The 22,913-nt window shown below is 37.9% G+C and overlaps 1 protein-coding gene across 6 annotated transcripts in view; it reads right to left on the bottom strand.

Annotated features, from left to right (window-relative positions):
• Positions 1-1,759: 1,759 nt before the first annotated feature.
• LOC122558290 (polyamine-modulated factor 1-binding protein 1) overlaps positions 1,760-22,913 on the bottom strand; it is a 488,574-nt gene continuing 467,420 nt past the window's right edge. For all 6 annotated transcript variants that reach the window (XM_043706693.1, XM_043706694.1, XM_043706696.1 and 3 more), the window contains one exon: positions 1,760-4,078. In XM_043706693.1, coding sequence (XP_043562628.1) covers positions 3,985-4,078 — 94 coding nt within the window. In that variant the 3' untranslated portion in view covers positions 1,760-3,984. The remainder of the gene's footprint in view (positions 4,079-22,913) is intronic.

The following is a 22,913-nucleotide window of genomic DNA, read 5'->3' as shown; positions in this document are numbered from 1 at the left end:
TTACAATCTCTTACACTATTTGCATGACATTGCTTATGCTACATTCATGGGAATAAGGTCCCATGTCAAAGGTAGAAGCAGTTATGGCCTTCCTTGTCAGAGTCATACATGTCCACTCTATGGAAGATTATGCTTTACCATCAATGAATGGGTGCCTTGCAAGGAATATTACCGGTAGACAGGCCTACCCTCTGCAACCATGACTGCTGACTCCGTTATACAATCCTGTGATAGAGGCTGAGCCTCAACACAATGTGCCTATTCTTTGAGCAGGGTCATCATGGGGGTCATGATCAGTGTGCTGAAGATGAGGTTATAGTTCTTGATTTGGTTTTGAGGGAAAGCTTGCAGTACAGTTCAGAAAGAGTGTGCCACATTATCCTTGCATGCTGTGCTCTACACAACTGGAGCAGGCAGAGGGGATATGAAGAGCTGGAGACGGGTAGCAGTTTTCCAAGGACAAAGATGATGACATTGATTAAGAGGAACATCATCTTCTGTATGCTTGAACGGTGCAGCATCAGATACAACAAAGCAGATTGGACCTAACTTACATCTGGTTACAAAAAATATGAGCTGGATGCAGGGATCACTCATTGGCTGTAAATTTGTTGCTACTTGAAAGGAAAGTGGTCCTTGTCTGTTCCCAGAAGCAAATATTGCTTTTGCTTATTTTTTTTCTTCTTCCCTTTTGCTGTTGCTGATAAAAGGTGAATGTTTTCAATCATTTGAAGACTTTTCAGTACGTGTTTGTCCCACACTCAACAACAGGAAGATGTTAGGTTCGACTGGATGTTAGGGAAAGATTAACACTCCCATAGTCTGGAAGATGAGATGACACTAAGGACTTGTGGAGCTTGGTTCTTAAACCACAATATGTTTACAAATGTGCAATTAAATGCAAGCTATGCCACATATCTGCCCTGAGAAGTGTTTCACTTTGGTTCCCTACCCACCACATGCATGGCGAAGGACAATTCTTGATTAACAGTGCTTTGATTTGGTACATATTTTTGTGCATACTTTTGATCTTACCTTAAGAAGGATATACTTGTCTGAGAGAAGATAAAACAAAGGCTCACTAGACTGATTCCTGGGATGAGGAAATTACTTCGTGGGGAAAAGTTGAGAAGGGCGGGCTAAAACAGTCATTGGATCATATTCAGGGCTTGATTCCTTTTCTTGACAGCCAAGAAGAAAGGCAGCAGACCACCACTGGGCAAGTCCTCCTCCAAGTCACACAGGCTTACCTTCCTGACTAGGGAACTATGTCAGCAATCTAACATTGTGAGTTGGTTACAATTCTGAAACTCTTTTCTTCATCTCTTAAACAAATGTACCTACACCACATGGACTATCGTGGTTCAAAAGGTCTTACTGGTAATGTCACATCTCATGATGAAATAAGAAAAATTAAACCCACAGCAAATTGGATACCATTCATGCAGCAATGGCTACTTACTGCACAAAACCTGCCTATCATATCCTTTGATTAACAGACACTGTGCAAGAATGTACTATCTAGACTGCTGTCCAATTTTGAAGGGTAGTGCAGAGATTAAGATCCCTCCTGTAGCAAATATGTGCCTGTACATTGTTATCCTGCAATGATATTAATCAGCAATGGGGCCCTAATGGTTTTCAAATAGCTTTGAGATTTTAGCATATGAAAATATTGCACAAAATCGAATGAGAACATTCAGATTATAAAATGACTCCAATAAGCTTGCTTTATCTAATTACAAAACACACAGGATTATTAGCTGATCATTTATTTGCTAATAGGTTGAAGGTTTGTTTGATTGCCAGTTCATTATGACACTCGCAGTGCTTGGAAAAGTCTCAATTTCAAGATAAAGGCTAAGTTCTGTAGAGCCTACAGACAGGACTAAGTGGCACGCACATGTTAAAGATATAAAGATGTTACAAAAGTCTGCAATGTGCAAAACAGTATTGTACATATGATGAAAACATCTATTATCATACTGAATGCTGACCATTGGCAAGAGAATAAAGTTTGCCTCTTCATAGTTAAAGATTTATATAATAATTTTACAAGATACTTTAAAAATTATTCAAATTGATTTCTCTTATTTATAACAGACTGAAACTCTATTAATAAGTTAAGTAGATAACTGGTGATAAATGAAAAATTCATCTAGTTTGAATGCTTATTTGGACGTGCATTCAATATGTGAAGATTTGAGCAAGGAATATGCTTTCTGCTGCAGGCACAAATCCTACATGAAGGATACAGTTCTCTTCCTTTCATTGTACAAAGATACACATTCAGTACCACCTGTGTGCTATCCTGAGTTGAGAACCACTGGACCAGCAGGGGATTTTAGTATCAGTTAATACAATTAAAATATTAAAATAAATAAAAATTAAATACAAGTAACTACAATAAGTAGTATTTAGTAACCCCTGGCCCTTACTGAGTATGGAAATGAGTTTCTGTGGATGGATTTATATTGTCCTTTCCATGTTTCAGTGACTTTTCCATTGATATTATGGCAGGAGATTGGGAGATCCAAAACACAAATTGACAACAAAGTGGTGATAGTAGAAGAGCATTAGCAATAGCCAATTAAATTGGGAAATAATTTAAAGTTTGTTCGCCATAAACATCATGACATTAAGAACTGACAATTGTTATTTCTTTTGATGACTCAGTCTGCTTCTTGGAAAAAAGTATGATTAGGTGACTAAATGGATTCTCCCTCTCCTGGTGAGTTGCCAGGAGGTACATGTTGAGATATTTGAGTCAAGTGATACAACGATAATATTATCAAATACATGAGCTTTTGAACAGTTTAAACAAAGACAATTAGTAAGGTTCGAACAGTAGGATACAATGTTTTCAAAGATTGATTCAAAGACCACCAAAAGGACTCCTTAAGTGATTACTTTGTTTTGGATACTGATATTTAAAAAAAAAAACTGCTCTTTTTCAGTACAATATTAATAAAAACTCTAATTTTACCAATGTCACACAGTACATACTAGCCTTGTGTATTAAGAATCTTGCAACAAGCAGACCAAAACAGAAACTTTTACTTTTGCAATCACTTTCACCAATAACTGTTTAAGGGTTAGATTATTTTCATAATCACTTCTATTCTTTGTCAACTCCATTGGAAACATCTAAGCAGGAGGGGTGTTTAAAGAATGAAGAAGGTACCAGATTTCATTCAATTGGAAGAGCTATGGCCTGATAACTGTGGCCTGCAGCTTTTATAAATGATTTTTTTGTATCCTTTGGTGATGGCCCACAGCTACAATGAAGGACCACTGCTGGTTACTGCTGGGATATTTTAAATGCAGCAACCCCTTATCCTTTACAATATTCAAGGCAAATTCTAATCCAGATAAGGTCCTAAAGTAGGTGATGGCCCTTGGCTTATTCAAGGACTTGACCTTTGGTTTCAACAAGTGGCCAGGGACATACTCAGTGTTTGCAATCGTGTGGGAACCATGTTCCTAAACTGAACTTGTACCCATTTACTGTCAATGTCTGATTTCACCCCATCTTGGGTCTGATGAAATCTATGCAAATCAAGGAGATTCTTAGTTAGAGGGAAGTTAGGAAATGAATCAATTTATAAAATGCACTACTAAATTTGGCCATTGAGCTACTGACGTTTAACAGCCCTAATTGGTGGAACTTGAATTCCAATGGATAAGAACGTCAGGCAGGGTATAAGGTGGGTTCCTACTCATTTTCCATATGTTTGGGCCTTCAGCTAATTTAATTTCCCTTAGTCTCGGTAGTGGTCTCCTACTTGTGCCTGAGCTGTCAGGCCTATTGATCCAGTCTTAAATCCAGTCTTCTTGCACTTAACTTCTCCCTTTATTTTGGAATGATCATCCATTATATGTTTCAGAATATTACAACGAAGATTAAAAATCTTCTTGAAATACATCGGTGGCTGAACAGGTAAATGTGGCTTGGCTCAATCTGGACTCTCAGGGTACAGCTGTCTAATCAAAATTCCAATTGGCAGCAAGAGGCTTGAGCTTTCTCAGGTTCCCTGTGCTGCTGAAGGTTCTCCTCATTGACCGCAGTGAGTTGTAGCTATAGGAAATAAAAAGAAATGCAAATTAAGTAAATATTTTTCTATGAGATGTTGACAATCACTCAATTTTTCACTTACTTTCTTAACCCACCAGTGAATCACCAGGAGGCTCCTCTAGATAACGTGGATGATACAATTACAATTAATACACTTGACATTATAAAACATTCACACTGCTGTGGTTAGAATTGAATGAATCCGAACTGGTCTTCAAAGTCACATCCTGCAACTGCTACCTATAGCATGGATTCAGAGATCAATTAGAAGTTAATTACTGTGGTGAAAGAGCTTGCTGGTTAGAAGGCATTTGTGAATTCACAGATACGGATAGAAAGAACAGTTATTTTACATAGGACTTTTACTACTTTGAAATATGTGTGAAGATTCACTTAAAAACTAAAAATAGCTTGTAAAAATAAAAATTGTTGGAATCAAACAAATCATTGTGACTATTGTCTTTGGCTAATATATATCAGAATTTCTTTGGCATAATCCATAAATTTATTATTTTCAGCGAAATCGGCACTGGAGAATAAAAGAATGTGATTATAAACACATTGTTATGACTAAGTTGCATTAAAAGATGTCAAGATATGCTTTTGAAATTTGTTTCTGTGACACGCTATATGATACATTTACCATAAAAGAGTACATAATTGCACTATGTGAAATAAGGCTGGGGCAAAATAGTCACTTCAAAGCTTCAGATATGCTTACAGTTTTTTGGTTACAGGTAAGAAAAAGCACCCGGTACTTTGAATTATAGATGTTTACATCTGGCAGGAACATAGCACAATGAGTTTCTTTCCCAAGTGTGAGTGATAGCAAAATATCTCAACAAGTCATTAAAACAGATATCACAGAGGTCATTATAATGAACATGTTGGAATGTTTCACAGTGTGAGATGGATGCATTGAATTTCCAGGCAGGAGATTTAATTATTCAAAAGGGATGAAAACCTAGGGCAGTGCATGCACTCTTCTTGGTCATAGGAAGTCTATTTAAAAAAATTTGGTGTCTACAACTACTAGAGTCTCTTTTAGCTTTGTGTCTGGATCCTGAGATCTTTGCTCATGAATCAAACAAAAATAGCAATTGGGCCCTGATGCAATAACACAAGATTGATGAGGGTAATGCTGTTTGTCAGCAACGTCAGCATCTATGAAATAAAATGGACAGGAGGATCATGGATACGAAACTGGCTTAGTGCTAGGAAACAGTGGTGAATTGCTATTTATTGAACTGAAGAAAGGTATGTAGAGGGGTTCCTCAGGGGTTACTGTTGGACCCTCTATCCATTGATGACCCAGATTAAGTATGGTGCAAAATTTCAAAATCTGTAGATGATACAAACCTTAAACTATTACAAACTGTGAGGAGGAGAGTGTTAATCTTCAAGACGGTATTGAAACAGACAGATGAGTGGCAGATAAACTTTAATGCTGATAAGTGTGAGGCAATTCATTTTGGTAGGAAGAAACAGGAGAAGCAATATAAAGAGTACACTTCTAATGCAGGTGGAAGACAGAGAGACCAAGGTAGAGGTGCATGGATCATTGAAAGTTACAGGAAAGATTAGGAAAATGGTTAACAAAACAAATAGGATTCTATTTACAAATAGTGCAGAGAACACAAAAAAACCCAAAGTAATTATGATAAACCTACAAAACTGTTTGGCTTAAACTCGAATATTGTGCCAGTTCTGAGGACCACACTTTAAAAAGGTGAAAACATTACAGAGGGTGGATGAAAGATTCATGAGGTAGATGGGAAAGGTGGCATTGTTCTCCTTGGAAAGAAGAGTAAAAGGAGATTTGACAATGGGTTTTAGCACATTCATGAAGGTTTCAACAAAATAAGAAGGGAACGGCTTTTCTGATAACCAGATGGATCTGGATCCAGACATTGATATAAGGAGATTGTCAAAAGAAGCAATGGTGACATGAGGAAAATCTTTATAAGCAGTGAGTCTTTAGGATCTGGAATGCACTGCCTGAAAGTATGGGGGTGGCCTTTAAAGTGAATTGTTCAATTAATTGAAGAAAACAAACTGCTGTGTGAAAGGGAAAATGAAAGGGAGCAGGAATAGGTTAAGTCATATTGTAGAAAACAATTATGGACGTTTAAACAGAATAGCCTTCTCCTGTGCTGTAACATGCTCAGAACATCATTAAGGTTGATTTGCATCTTTAAAGAACATGGCTGGCTTTGGGCCCTTTGATACCTGTAATTTCAAATTTGAGTTGACCAGATAGAGCTAGGAACAATGATTTCTTCCATTTTAAGTCATGGGTTTGAAATATGCCCCATACTCATTGAAGCATATAGCTTTAATTTTTACTGATAGTAAAATAAAAGTGACTGGCATTTTGAGAACTAACTATCAAAATCAGTTTTTCTGTGATTAAATACCACCTAGAATGAGCTTGAAAGCTTAAATTCCTGTCATGGGGAGACCAGTACATTACATTCTGAGCCTTTGCAGGGAATCTAGAGCCAGATTTTCTGACGAATGGTAGTGATAGTCAGACTGCCACTTTCTTTCTATTTTTTCCATTGAGAAATATCTCCCCAGTTTTAGCAGAAGATTCTGGTCATGGATTCTGCAAAAATGAGGAGTATATTTTTAACCTAATGACCTCTTCATAATGCAGGATAGTTGGAGGAAGGCACACCCATACTCCTTTCTTCACAGCACTAATTGCTGTACTTGGAGATCTAAGTACCCAGCAGCGCAGGCAGGCAGGCATTTTGTTTGCTCCTATGAAAGTTTTCATATTTAGGTCAAGTATAAGGTTAGGGTACCTGGTGGGAAGAATTTTAGGTGGATAAGGTGGGGGCGGCACCATGGATCAGTGATTAGCACTGCTGCATCACAGCACCAGGGTCCCAGGTTCGATTCCAGCCTCGGGTGACTGTGTGGAGTTTGCACATTCTCCCCGTGTCTGCATGGGTTTCCTCCGGGTGCTCCTATTTCCTCCCGCAGTCCAAAGATGTGCAGGCCAGGTGAATTGGCTATGGTAAATTGCCCATAGTGTTAGGTACATTAGTCAGAGGGAAATAGGATGGGGTGGGTTACTCTTCGGAGGGTCGGTGTGGACTAGTTGGGCCGAAGGGCCTGTTTCCACACTGTAGGGAATCTAATCAAGGTGCTAGGTAAGTAGGGGGCCAGATGGGTATAGTGATAGGCAAGGGCACTAGGTGTGTGGTTGTCAGGTGGATTGATTGTAAGGGTTGCAGGTGGGTGGGCTGCTATGATGCAAAGTTGGAAGGGTGTTTAAGGTAGCTTGGGTTGCGTTGGGTTGGGCAAGGCAGGGCGTATATTAGAGGAGTGTTGTGGCCAGCAAGGGGAAGAAGACCTGGCAGCTCTGACTACATAGGAACGGGTGTGCCGGATCTTGGGATTAAGATTCTCAGGAGATGACAGTGCTTGATCCCGGGATAGGGAAGTTGTCAGTTCCCTGATGGGTGGTGGGTGGATTGCAGGAAGATGGGGATTATGTCAGTTGTCTGGCAGGTTGGTCAGGTCGAGGGAAGAGGGCTGGTGGAGAGGGATTGTCAGATCCAGTGGGTCCAGATATGGCGGTGGGATGCTGGGATCAGGGGTGATGGTAAGGGTTGCTAGGTCCCTGGGAGAGAGATTGAATCGTTAGGCCCTGGGGAACTCAAGAGGCTGGTCTGGAGGTTTAAGGGGTTTGATTAAGGTTTGGCTGACGTTTGCTTGGTAAGTCATGAATCAGTTTAAAAATTTTAATTAGACGAGGTTTTTACTTGTCTAATTTTTCCTGGGTTGCTATAAACTGTAGCAGGATTCTCTGACTTCTCTGATTTAAATGTATACTTTCAGAGGGTACGAAGTGAGCAGAATTGCCCACTGTAATCTTCAGTTTCCTAGGCATTTCCCTCAGAGTCTGGCTATGATCTGCCTGAATAGCATGCAACACAGTCATTTTCACTGTAATTTAGTAAATGTAACAACAATAAATCAATCAATCAATATTGGGCATTCTGCAATTCCTTTCTACTCTGCAGAAAATCCAGATTCTTCTGTCGTTTTTGTCCCATGTAGAAAGGAATGAAGCTTTTTAGATATAAATTCAACATGCAAATGAAAGATAAGATAGGGCAAGTGCATATTGATGATCATTTCTAACAGTGATATGTGTAGAAAGGAGAGGTCAAGGTCAGTGAAAGGAAATCAAAGTAATTTCCTTAATTTGCCTTTTTCTTCTTGGTTTTGGGGTCTATGCCCTTTATTGGTTGGTTAAAAGGTTAAGATATTTGAATGCAGGAATATAATTGGAAGGGAAGATTGGTTAAAATGTGTACAGCCTTTTATTGTTTTTGGACTTGTCACTGCAGAAAGTGTTGATGTAAAAGTGTATCTCATTTAATCCAGAGAATGAAAATGAAATGGATTTTGCTTTGTTCATTCTTAAAACAAGAAGGCAATCTATAAAGTCAAAACCAATAGCACAAGTTGAGTCAGAAAAAAGATATTTCATCTGTCACACTCTCATCTCTCTTTTTGATACTATACCAAGAAAATATTCTGAAGATGTGGGGAGTATTTCTGTAATACACATCTTTCACATAATTGAAAATGATCACAAATATTCTGCACTATTCAGATAAGATACAATTATACTGCACTAAATGTGTTCTATTCCATATGCAATGATGATTTTTAAAAAATGCCTTGGGATTTGTTTGCATAATATGTTTGGCATAAAATAGAACTACAAGCGATTTGCACCAGTGTTTGTTACAGGTAAGTGATGTTTTATTGCTTCTGGATATGTTTGATGTAAATTAAGAAAGGCAGTTGCAAGTAAGAAGAGTGCTATTAACTAAGACAGATTTGTTTAACAGCTTTCCTAAGTACCTGTCATTATTTATAATATATGCAGCCATTTGATATTAAAGTGCTCAACATGGTAAAAGCATCATTTGTTGAGTATAAAATAGACAGCATAGATAAGTCATCAATTCTAAAATGTGAACACTTTAAGAGGTGGTATAATTGCAGCAATATTCAAATGAAACATTTAGAAATGTGACATTTTTTGTGACATCTAATTGTTTTTTTCATGGTTCGTGATCAAAGTGATTGTGAACTGTAGAAATAGCATGCATTGTACTTGCTATCAGAATTAAATACTCTCAGATTAGTTATGACATGAAGATGTCACAGCATGCATCTTGTATATTGGACAACAATGTAACTGACCTAAACGTCAGTACTGTTATCAACATCTTTACTTCCTAATCCAAGTGCCAATTAGATTCTAATTATTGCCAGATTTAGGAATATTGCCCCTACTAACCTAACACAGCTGCAGTGTTTATATTGGCTGGGAGAACTTGAGTCTCAAAAATCACATTCTGAACCCAAAACTTCCTCAAACTTACCCATTTAGGTTTTAATTGTGATGGGGTAGTGGCAGGCAGTCAACCACTCTTTGGTCCTTAAATATGAGCTTAACTGTTGCTGTATTAGGTAATGGTTCTGTAAGAATTCATGTTCACATTACACTGAGCCCCAGCCATTCTGTTGATGCCAGAGACAGTCTGTAGGTGGACAGGCAGGAAGCTGGAAGAACACAGCAAGCCAGGCAGCATCAGGAGGTGGAGAAGTCAACGTTTCGGTGTAACCCTTCTTCAGGACTGTGGGTGGGTATCGTGAGAGCTGCAGATAAAGGGGGTGGCAGGGTGGTGAAGTGGGGACAGGTGAAGACAGATAGAGGGTATGACCTGGTTGGTCAATGTAAGGAATGAATCTGGTTGTTGGCTGGAAGGAGTGGATGGGAGGGAGAGGGACTGGGAAGGGAGTTGGGGGATTGGGAGGGAGGTTATTTGAAATTGGTGAACTCAATGTAGAGTCCCCCGGGCTGTAGGCTGCTCAGGCGGAAGATGAGGTGTTGTTCTTCCGATTTGTGGTTTGGTTTGTTGTGGCAATGGAGGAGGCCAAGGATGGTCATATTAGAACGGGAGTTGTAAGGGGAATTAAACTGGGTGGTGACTGGGAGGTCCAGTTGGCCCTGTGGGCCTGGCTGCGATGCTCGGCGAACCGTTCCCTAAGTTTATGTTTGGTCTCCCGAATGTAGAGAAGACAACTTTGGGAGCACCTGATGCAGAGAGCTGGTGAACCTTTGTCTGGTGAACCAGGTGAGACAGAGGTTCACTTGCCTCTCTTCCAACCTAGCTTACTGTATTCTGTGCAGCTCCCCCTACACCCACCCCAGTCCTGAAAAAAGGTTACGCCCGAAACATTGACTTCTACACCTCCTGATGCTACCTGGCCTGCTGTGTTCTTCCAGCCTCCAGTCTGTCTACTTTGGATTTCAGCATCTTCAGTTTATTTGTCTCTAACCAAATCTGTAGGTGGAGACAGTAAGTTCTATACTTGCCATTCTAGGGACCAGCTCTAAAGAGTCCCAGTAATTATGTCTGTCAAGCAGTATGTTGTTATATGTATAGCTATCACACTGGATACCACTTTATTGTTTAAAAAATAGTGCCTCCCCACTAAAAGCTCTATCACAGATCATTGGATAGGAGGATTGGTGACTCAAACAATTGTTACTCTAAACACATGGTGACAGATATCATGAGGTGCCAATAGGGGTAATCAGACTATGCCACATTGTGAGCAATAACACAGATCAAATTCCATGCTGAGACATTCATCTGTGAGGAGAATAAAAACCAGAAGAAAATAAAATATCGAAAATAAATGGGTTTAACACTTTAAGAGCACTACTGCTTTAGGAATACATGCAGCTAAAATGTGATTATCAACAAACAGAGACTATAGTAGCCAAAGAGAAACAGGACTTTCACAAGAAAAATGAGAAGAAAGGGAATGCTTGTGGGTTAAGAAAAGAGAGAAAAGCTAACCACACCCAGTAAAAGACCATTGCCTATTGAAGGAAGTTTTGTAGGCAGCAGGAGAAGATTGCACATGTAAAATTTCAAAGGGCAAAGGGAATAACTTTATGAATACAAAGCCTAAGCAAAGGAAGTCAAGAGAGTTCTCATCTCTCATAATGAACACTGCAGCCACTGAGATTTGATTCCACCAGTTGCATCTGAAAGAAAGAGTGAAAGGGCCAGGAAAAGAAATTTTAAAGTGGTTATAAAGAAATGGGAAGACCTCAGAATTTATCTAAGATGGATTTAGAATTTTTAGAGAATTCTGGTGAAAGATTTTTGCAGAAGGCAATTCAACAGAAACTAAATGTTAAAAGGATTGGAACTCATTAATTAAACTGTGATTTTGGTGTCAAGATTTATAGGGGCTGAAGCCAAAGAACATTTTCATATTTTGTGAAGAAGGAAGTGCTTGATATTTTAGACTGTGAAAAATGGGAAACAAGGTTTTTGCTCAGGAGGAACTGAGGAAACTCCATCTTGAGCAGTAAAGAAGGCACTTAAAAAGTTGGGCAATCATAATTTTGATTGTTAAAAAAGATGGGAAGACCCTTCAAAGAGTCATGAACACATAGGAAGTAATACAGAGATACAATATTACAATTCAAAACATTATTGAAGCACTTTAAGCAATATTACTGCAATACAGAGTTTAAAAAATTATAAATAAACAAAATACTGTACAGAGTCTAGGACACTCTACAATAATTAAATAAGCATAATTACTTTCAGAAGAAATGGAAGGAACGATAATATATCTATAGAGATTCAAGATCAGAGTGGGGCCATATTTAACATAAGATTGAACATTCTGGAGAAAACTCTTAATATACAGAATTGCCTCAAAATCAAACACTAAGTTTTGAGTTTTTTGAAGAAGTAACAAAGAGGATTGATCAGGACAGAGTGGTGGATGTCATCTACGTGGACTTCAGTCAGGCATTCAACAAGGTTCCTCATGGTAGACCAATTAGCAGGGTTATATTACATGGAATAGAGGAAGAACTAGCTATTGGGATATAGAACTGGCTCAAAGGTAGAAGACAGAGTGTGGTGGTGGAAGGTTGCTTTTCAGACTGGAGGCCTGTGGTCAGGATCAGTGCTGGGTCCACTGGTTTTCATCATTTATATAAATGATTTAGATGTGAACATAGGAGGTATGGTTAGTAAGTTTGGACAGCAAACTGTAGTGGACAGCAAAGAAGATTACCTTAGTGTACAATGGGATCTTGATCAGATGGGCCAATGGGCTGAGGAGTGGCAGATGGAGTTTAATTTAGATAAATGTGAATTGCTGCATTTTGGAAAGGCAAATCAGGGCAGAACTTATACACTTAATGGTAAGGTCCTGGAGTGCAGGTTCATAGTTTCTTGAAAGTGGAGTCACAGGTAGTTAGGATAATGAAGAAAGGTAATTGTCCCAGGAGATATGCGTGCCTTTATTGGTCAGTGCATTGAGCATTGGGGTTGGGAGGAAATGTACAGGACATTGGTTAGGTCAATATTGGAAAATTGTGTACAATTCTGATCTCCCTGCTAATAGGAAGGATGTTGTAAATCTTCAGAAAAGGAAGGGTTGGAGTGTTTGAACTATAGGGAGAGACTGAATAGACTGGGGTTATTTTCTCTTGGAGCATCAGAAGCTGAAGGGTGACCTCATAGAGGTTTATAAAATCATGATGGCATGGATAGGCCAAGTCTTTCCCCCAGGTGGATTCATTTGGATGATTTCCATGCTGCATATCTGTACGAATCTATGACTCTAAATACAGAAGTAGGACAGTTATGGAACTGAAGAAAAGGAGGATGCTTAATATGCTAAGAGCTCCATACAGTGGAGCAATATACCTTAGAAAAGATATCTAAGGCATTCATAGGGGAAATTGATGATTCTAACGACAGCACTTATTTATATCAATGTACATCCTGTTAATTTGATGTTTGCAAATGGTGAGGTTAGTATACTGTTAGTTACCATTGCTGATGAAGTAAAAGCTACAATAGATGACACTAAGTGGTATAAGTGGAATAACTGTCAAGAACATAAGAATAGTACAAGTTACAAGAAATAGGAGATGCACAAGGTAGTTTAAAGTGTTTACATAGTTCACAATCTAAGCTCCTCAGATTTGATCCAATATGCATGGTTTGGGCTTCAATATCCTTGACTTTCCTCATTCCTGAAGAAGGGCTCATGCCTGAAACGTCGATTCTCCTGCTCCTTGGATGCTGCCTGACATGCTGCGCTTTTCCAGCAACACATTTTCAGCTCTGATCTCCAGCATATGCAGTCCCCACTTTCTCCTTCAATATCCTTAACAGGATTGAAAGCATCCCAATAGTTCTAAGACAAAATCCAGTCCAAACACAAACAGTTGTCAAATCACAGGGTAACTGGTAGAAGATTTTATTGGGCTTCCGAGACTCATGTAGAAATTAAAGGAAATATCACAGCATAACATTCAAGGCTGTGGGCCCAGTGTGGGAAAATTGGACTAGTGTAGGCCATAGTGTATTTTTTCGTAGTACAGGCTCAATGGGCCTTAAGGGCCTCTTCTGTACTGTATGATTCTGTGAATCTAAGCAAAGAAATCTGTTAAGATTATGTATCATGACATAAAAGAAATGGTTTGTATAGTTAAGAAAAAAGCAGTGGTTAGTAAATCAAAAGAACCTCAATTAGGTTTGATAAAAACAAAAGAGTGGCCAATCTGTGATACCATTCATTAGATGTTGAAGGATGACTAGACTAAATGTTCAGTGAGTTGACTGGAAGCAGATACATTGAGTACCAACAGCATTTCAAACTCATGGATAATTTACTGGTCTGTGACAGAAGACTAGTTATTCCAGGTTCCCAAAGATTGTAAAGATCCACATCTTTGTCTTTCATTTACGTTTGGACTGTAGATTATAAAAGAAAGTTACTACTTTAAATCAAGGAGATTGTGTGAAGTGATAGTTACAATTTTAAAAATTATGCTTACTGGAGCACATTGGAAATTAAGCCTCACTATTCTTGGAGTGATCACAAATGTGAAAATGTGATTTACCCACTAAATTGCCAAATACTACTTAGCTATCAATCAGGTTAAAAGACTGTGCATATGAATACCAAGAACATAACTATTTACAATAATTAAACGGTCTTCAAACAATAACAAGAACAAAACATGGTTACTAGTTTGTAATTCAACAATTTAAACTCTATCCTTTATTTTAAAAAGTGCAATACAAGCAGACAAGACATAAGTAATATGGATGGGGAAAATATCAGAGAAGCATTATTCTGGCACCAATTCCTGGTTCACAGACATTGATGGGTTGCTCTCTGTGTAGTACATTGAAAATTGTGTGATTAAGCTACAACTTAACAAGGATTAAATGTATAAATATTATTGCAAGAAACCGAATTGCAGATGTGGTTGAGACTGAAAAGATTGGTTCAAAGCAGATATGGAAGTACGTGACCAACAGACTGTTGCCTAGATCTTGTAGTTAGGATGTTGGGCACAGTTTGCGAGGATTTCACGGGAAGACATCATGGAATAGATTAACTGAAGGTACTGACTGTTATTTGTGGAGGATCAAGTAAAAATGTAAGTAAGAGGCACGATTATATCCAGAAGTCTCAACTTGCAACTATGTAGTCTACGAATAAGAAGAAATAAAGCTGGATTTTTAAAAGATTGTAGACTCGTTCCCTATTTCTTAGGAACCCAGCACTTTCTTTTGGCCTTTTATGGTTCTTCACCAATAACATGAAGATATCAGTCTTTCTTTCAGTGGTTGAACATTCACCCTTTCAATGCCTCTGAATGCTTCTTGTCCCCCATTTTCCTCTCAACAAGGACAATTGCAGAGAGCAGTGTACAGAGGAGTGGTGAGTGACAACAGCTACTAGCAGATGTTTTGTTACTATTTCACATAGGAAGGACAGAAAGAAAGGTTTAGGTGTGTTCACTTTGCAAGTTAGAAGCTTCAGCTTTATTGTCAACATACAGTGTTGTTACTAATAGCCCAGGTAAAAATTAAGTAGTTGTTACTATCCTGAGCAAAGTTTTCCTGAACATACAAGCATGAAGTCAATGTGTCTATCATTCCTCCCAACTGTTTGAATGAAGTAATATTATAGATACATCTTACAATGAGTTCCAGTAACTTGTTCTTTAAAATGTCAGTATTTTCTCCCAGTTCCCTTAGTTCGAAGCTGTATCATTTCCCATTCTTGTAAGTCCACAGTTCATAGCAAAAATGGTCTTTACATGTATCTATCCTTAGGAAAGATTAAATGCCATTTCAAAATGTGTTTCATCACAAGGTATATGACACAAAGACAACATGAAACTTGCATCCATCTGTCCTTTCTTATGCGTGTCATATACAGTTTTTATAACCTTTCACTTAAATTCTTAACTTATTTAATCACTTTTGATTTTTAGTAGACAATGTGTTTGCCATCACATTATCTTTACAATCATTGTGAACAATCCTTATATTGCATGGTTGCATAACTAAACATCATCTGAATAATCATGCATTTTGGGTTTTATACTTTTAAAAAATGAAAATAGATTATAGTTGATATGGATTCATAGTTCATTGCAACCATGTCAGACATAGACTTCAATATGTTTAAGAGTCAATAATAGTCCCAAAGTCTCCTTTTCTACTGTGGACTATTTTCTCTAATTTAATTTTAATATCCCACTGGCTTCTTGATTCCCAACTCATCATTTTGCAGTAGGCCTTAATTTATTCCCAATCACTAACATTAATTGCCATTTTGAAAGATTTGGTAAAGTCAGGGTGGCCAACACCAGTTCACTTATTAGGATTGCCTTCAGCTCCTCAAAGGCTGCTTGCCATTCTGCTGACCATAACACTTTTGCTTCTTTCATTTCAAATGTGTTAATGGTACAACTATCATGTTGAAATTAGGCACTAATTTCCAATTAAACCCACCCATTCATAAATATCTAATGATTTCCTGTTTAGTGTTGGGAATGAGGAATTTGATCAGAATCTTAATTTTTGTCTTCTATCACGTTATAGTTAAGTTATTCTGCTTTTGTAAATTTACTTTTGGCCAGATTTATTATGAAGCTAGCAAACTTCAATTTCATAAACTGGTCCTCTTGCTGTCTTAATGTTCTTACCATGTATTATTGCATAGCGCAAGGTCATCTAAATAAATTACAGTCACTTAGTTTCAGCTACAACTTGATTCATAAGTCTTTGTAACATATCTGGGCATCTTAAAAACCAAATAGCATCACTCAATACTGATGTAACTCATTTGGTGTAACAAAGACAAATATTCATATATATATACATTTATAGTTAGTAGATAATGAACATAAGAACATAAGAGCTAGGAGCATGAATTGGCCATCTGGCTCTTCGAGCCTGCTCTGCCAATTAAATAAAATCACGGCTGATTTTTCTGTGGCCTAAGCTCCACTTACTTGCCTTCTCATCATAACACTTAATCCTTTACTGTTCTGAAAATTATCTATGTTAAAATATTTACTGAGGAAGCCTCAACCACTTCACTGGGCAGGGAATTCCATAGATTCACTACTCTCTGGGTGAAGACGTTCCACGTCAATTCAGTCCTAAGTGACTTACTTGATGGATTGCCCTGATTGCAAGAAGAAAAATCAATTATATCATGTGGACATGTTGATGTGACATCATCACAGAGAAGAAATGAGAAAGAGCAAATATGTCAAGTGGTAAGAGTCATAGAGGATGACAGGGACAATGAAAGATTTTCCATATTCCTCCATGTCCTGCTATAAGAATTTCATGAGTTACCCGTAATATCTGGGGATACTGCAATCCGCTGAACAACCATCCATTCCTCATCCACAGGTCTATGAGGCTGGTTCTGCTTCCTTGCTTCTCTGTTTTTAATGTGATAACACTTTGGACTCCTTCAGCCTCAGCTTCAGTGTGAATTGCCTGTGCTAAGGTATTTAACTTTGGATCTTCTTCATGAGCAGACAATCCTTTGAATTATCCCCAACTTTAAATCAAGCTTCACCTACTCTAGTATTTGCATTACTCTGACCACTGGTGAGAGACTTGTTTTGTCATTATTCAGATCACCAGACACAATGCAAAATACCTGGAACTTGTTCCTATAACAATTCTGTTTCCTTAAGCTCATTTGGACTTTCTGTGATTATGGGTAAAGCCATAACCTTTACTCCAGCCAAATCATTCTTTAGGAGTAAGTCAGCCCCATTTATGGATAATTTCTAAACTCTCCTACTTCCACTGCTCTGGACAACACATCAATTGCATTTTATACAGTGGAATCTGGGATACACACTTTACTTATCCCATTTACTAACACTTATGCCTTCATTTCAGTCTCAAAAGGGAAAAGTAGATATTTCTCCAACAAAAGAATTTGAGAAGTTCTTGCATCCCTTATATAGTTATGGGTTTACCTGAATCATGTGAAGATAGAGGAGTTATTTTTCTCTTGGCAAAGAAAACCATTTATATCTCTTATCCACCTCGTTTCCCTTTCTTGCACTCATGGCAACTTTTCCTGTGGTTTCCTGGTTATAGTAAAAGCTACAACTTGATCTGCGACATTTTACTTTTGAGTTTCTTTTTTACTCACTCTTATGAAACTCAATAAATCCTATGGGGTTATTGCAATTTCAATACTTCTGAATAAAGGAGCTCCATTTTATTACAATGGAAACACTCATTTTCATTTCTACTCTTTCTGCTCTGGTGAGGGACCTTAGGGGCATTCTCAGCTGTCTATTCTTTACCCTGGTAATATACCTTCTTTTCACTCTCTAATCCTCAATCCTTTTCAAGTTTATGGAGATGACAGGGAAAAAAAAAGATTAATTTTGTGGATCAGGACAATGGTTGTGGTTGTTGGAAGTCAGTTATCTCAGCTCCAGGACAGGAGTTAGTCAGTGTAGTGTCCTAGGCCCAACCATCTTCAGCTGCTTTATCCATGGCCTTCCTTCCATCATAAGGTCAGAATTGGGGATGTTCACCAATGATTGCACAATAGTCAGCATTATCTGCGACTCCTCAGATATTGAAGCAGTCCATGTTCAAATGCAACAAGTTCTGGACAATATACCAGCATGGGCTGACAAGTAGCAAATAACATTTGCAATGTACAAATGCTAAGCTATGACCATCACCAATAAGAGACAATCTAACCACCGCCCCTTGATATTCAATGGTATTACTATCACTGAATACTCCCCTGTCAATATCCTGGGGATTATCATTGACCAGAAACTCAACTGGACTCACTACATAAACACAGTGACTACAAGAGCAGATCAGAGGCTAGGAATACTGTGGCGAGTAACTTACTTGCTTCTCCAAAGCCTGTCTACCATCTACAAGGCACAAATCAGGAGGATGACGGAGTACTCCCCACTTGCCTGGTAGAGGGTAGCCCCAATAACACTCAAGAAGCTTGATGTCATCCAAGACAAATCAGCTCTCTTTGTGGTAGTCGATTGGCACTACATCTACGAATATTCATTCCCTCCACTATCGATGTTAATTAAAAACAGTGTGTACTATCTACAAGATGCACTGCAGAAATTCACCAAGTATTCTCAGGCAGAACTGCCCAAAGCCACGACCACTTCCACCGAGATGGACAAGGGCTGCAGATACATGGGAACATCACCAACTTCAAGTTCCCCTCCAAGTCACTCACCATCCTGACTTGGAAATATATCATTATTTCTTCACTGTTGCAGGATAACAATCCTGGAATTTCCTCCCTAAAGGCATTGTGGGCCAACCCACAGTAGGTGGACTCCAGCAGTTCAAAAAAGCAGCTCACCACCACCTTCTCAAGGGCAACTTGGGACAAGCAATAGATTCTGGCCAGCCAGTAATGCCCACATTCCATATCCCACAAACGAAATAATGAAAATAAACACCATTAGCTATTACTGCTCCCTGTTTAGCAGATGCAAACCTTTCGTCTTTAACAGAGTGTCTTCTTACAAAATGTTTTTACATTCTTCTGAGAGAATGACTTCTTTGAGACCTTCATATTAGGTTTCAAATTCTAATGCTAGTGTCCACCTATCAAAATTACTTTGCTTAATCCTTTCAAAATTAATGTAGGTTTTTTCATGTAATTTTCTTAAATTTCAAAACTTTTGCTTCTGTGTTTCAGGAACTGATTCATTTGTACCCAGAATAACAGTTTGTCAGAATCCATAGAAACTTCCTCTGATGTGCTGAAATGTTAGATTGATAACCATCTGAGAATTTCACAACTTATTTATTTTTGCCATCAAGAATGAAGAATTATTGGCCAAAAGTAATTTTTTTCCTCAAAAATGCAACCCTGCAGAAAGAAATGTGTTTTCTTCCTCATTTACCTGGTGTGTGTGCTTGTGTCCGTGAGTTTTAGGGTTATTTAGAGGCGTAAACACTTATATTTTCATACTGCAAATGAAATATGTTAACCAATTTTGCATCAATACTGAATAAAATTTTATTCATAACAATCAGTAACTTTGTGTTTGTTAAATAAACCTGATGTATGAATCTTTAGGTCTCATACATTTAATGAATTATTACATGTGCTGTTACTTTTAACTGAAGATGGATTGGAAAGTGCGCAATTAGAAGATAATGACACTCAGAGTTGGGTTCAGATCAAGAGAATTCTGAAATGTCACTCAGGTTGAGCAGCCCTTAAATCAATTAAAGAATTTTACTGTCCCCCAAGGAGGCATCAAATCTGTAGAAATTGCTTCAAAAATAGAATTCTGATTGAAACAACTCTTTCTTGTTGTGCTCTTTGTTGGGTATTTGCCCAATGAGAGCTAATCATTTAAGATCTTTTTAAGTTATCTTTTTCCTAGAATTACAATTAGCTCGTATTCTGCCCTGATGCTGATGTGCTGGTGTTGGACTGCGGTGGACAAAGTTAAAAATCACACAACACCAGGTTATAGTCCAACAGGAGCTTTTGCAGCATTGCTTCTTCATCAGGTAGCTGTGGAGCAGGATCATAAGACACACAATTTATAGCAAAAAAATCACAGTATCATGCAACTGATACGATATACTGAACAAACCTAGATTGTTCAATATATCATATCAGTTGCATGACACTGTGATCTTTTGCTATAAATTCTGTGCCTTATGATACTGCTCCACAGTTACGTGATGAAGGAGCAGTGCTCTGAAAGCTAGTACTTCAAAATAAACCTGTTGGACTATAACGTGATGTTGTGTGATTTTTCACTGTATATCAGAATTATGCCAAAAAAATCTTATTACAATTAATTCAAATGGCTGTTATATCTTGAATCATAACCTACACCTATAAGGGTTATGGTAATAATGGAACAGGGCACACTGTACTGAGATGTGGAGCGACTTTGAATTTTCTGAAACTGAATATTTAATGGTGTTATAATTACCATTTCCTTGACAAAATGTTGTACTTGCCTACAGCTTTATTTTGCTAGCATCAACATAGTTGCTTCTGGTGATATTCTTACAGATATCTAAGGAAAAGATAAGCTTACACCAGTCAGTCTAATACAGTTTAATAACAATGTGCACACAAAACTACTCTGGTACAGCAGTCTTATTATAATGCTCTCTTGATGGCTTGTCAATGTGGGAGTAAACCCTGCAGAGAGGCTCTGATAGCTTGGTGTTTTATTGCGCTCATCAAGATTTGTTAGGAAGCGTTAAGTAAAGCAGCATAGCCATAAAATATTTAGGCAACTAGTATCAAATTTTAAGTGTCAATATGGTAGCACTGCATAGTTAGGGAACGACTGATAATAATGGTCAAGGAGCTTTTGGCTTACATGGCTAATTAGTATGCATTCCTTTGTAACTATGTGTGAAATGTGTTTAACTGTAACCAACTATAACCTTTGGCTTGTGCTGAAGTAACTCCAGGTTACATAGCTGTGAACTCTAGAACAAAGTTTGTTAAAAAAAAAAGCACATTCAGGATATATCAGAGGTAGAAACAAACTTGAAGAATTGTGGGTAATTGATTTAAAAAAAGCAATTCTTACAATTTTAAAACTTGCAAAGTAGAGTCTACACTGATGTTTTATTTTATTACTAAATAGTAGGTTACCTAATTGGCTTTGTTAGTAGTACATCAAGGAGAGGAACCTTTATCCTTACATTATTTCAAATAAAGATACATATGATTGTGGAAAAGTGACATTTAGGCACCAATTTTTAAAAAATTGGCATAGTGGTATATTCGTGTTTAATAATATTTGTGAAGAGTTAAGAATAATGTTTACTGTGGATTACTGCCTTAACCAAAAACAGACAAAATGAACATTAACTGATTGCTAAAGATCTGAGCATCACAACTTATGATCTATGTGCTAAATAACAGACTAAATGGATGGTAAGACACTTATTTCAACTTGCATTCATTCTCTAATGGCAAACCAAAATGCGATTGACTAACTAACAATTGAAACACATTAAAAATGTTGTACTGAGGGGTGGCTAAAAGAACAAGAGGGCAAGTGTGATTCTTCACTTGCACTGACAATGTTGCATTGCATGTAAATTCATTGACAATCTAATTCTATTTACTTAATGGTCAATTTGGCAGTTTGAACCTAACTGTCCCCAGCACCAAGCCAGGCAACCTCCAGCAAAGTCATATGGTTAACTCAGCACAATAAATATCCTTCTGGTGCAAGGCCTGTTCCATTTTTCCAGGTGGGGTCGAAAAAACTGGCCTGCAGTTGTAGATGATGAATGGTTGCAGGTTAGGGCTGACAGTTCTTTTTGCTTGAGTACACTGATAAACCGAAATGGTTTCTTCATGATATTGCTACTTCCAGAAAGCCTGTTTGACTATTAGAAGATGGGGATTCCTTACTTTTTTGTTTTGAAATCTTTCTGACTTTATTTAAAAGGTTTTCATTCAATGTCAGTAAAGTCCATGCAAGCTCGGATTCTCTTTTTTTTGTGCACAAGAACAACTGCCTGCATTAACAATAATATTTTTCAAATTAAATAACGTGTGAAAACTTAATAAGAAAACATTATACTACATACAGCAGGACAGAACATAGTTAGCATAATTTTTTTCTTTTTAATTTCTCAGTTTTTGTTTTAACAATTGGATTACTGAGGTTACTTTAGTGATGTAATTCAGACTGCAATATCTAATTATCAGGAAGCACATTTGCTAAGTGTTATCAACATACAATTTTGATTTTACTATCCATCATATATAACTATAAGTAGTGGGGTCTATTTTATCTTGAACAGTAATAATAAAAAATTATAGAATCCCTACATTGTGGAAGCAGGCTATTCAGCCCATTGAACCAAACTGACACCTCCCACAGAGCATCCGACACAGACCCACCCCATTCCTGTAATCCTGCATTTCCCATGGCTCATCCACTTTGCCAGTACATCCCTGGACTCTAGAGCAATTTAGCATGGTCAATCCACATAACTTGCACATCTTTGGACTGTGACAGGAAACCGGAGCATGTGGTGGAAATCGACATAGACATGGGGAGAATGTGCAAACTCCATACAGTCATAGACAGTCATAGAGTCATAAGGGATGTACAGAACAGAAACAGACCCTTCTGTCCAACTCGTCCATGCTGACCAAATATCCTAAAATAGTCCCATTTGCCAGCACTTGGCCCATATCCCTCTTAAACCCTTTCTATTCATGTACCCACCTAGGCGCCTTTTAAATGTTGTAATTGTACCAGCTTCCACCACTTCCTCTGGCATTTCATTCCATACATGCACCACTCTCTGCATGAAAAAGTTGCCCGTTAAGTCCCTTTCAAATCTTTTCCCTCTCACCTTAAATCTATGCCCTCTAGCTCTACTCCCTTACACAAGAT

Source organism: Chiloscyllium plagiosum, chromosome 17 (genome assembly GCF_004010195.1).
Source record: "Chiloscyllium plagiosum isolate BGI_BamShark_2017 chromosome 17, ASM401019v2, whole genome shotgun sequence".
Classification (NCBI taxonomy): domain Eukaryota; kingdom Metazoa; phylum Chordata; class Chondrichthyes; order Orectolobiformes; family Hemiscylliidae; genus Chiloscyllium; species Chiloscyllium plagiosum.
This window is presented reverse-complemented; position numbering and strand designations above follow the sequence as displayed.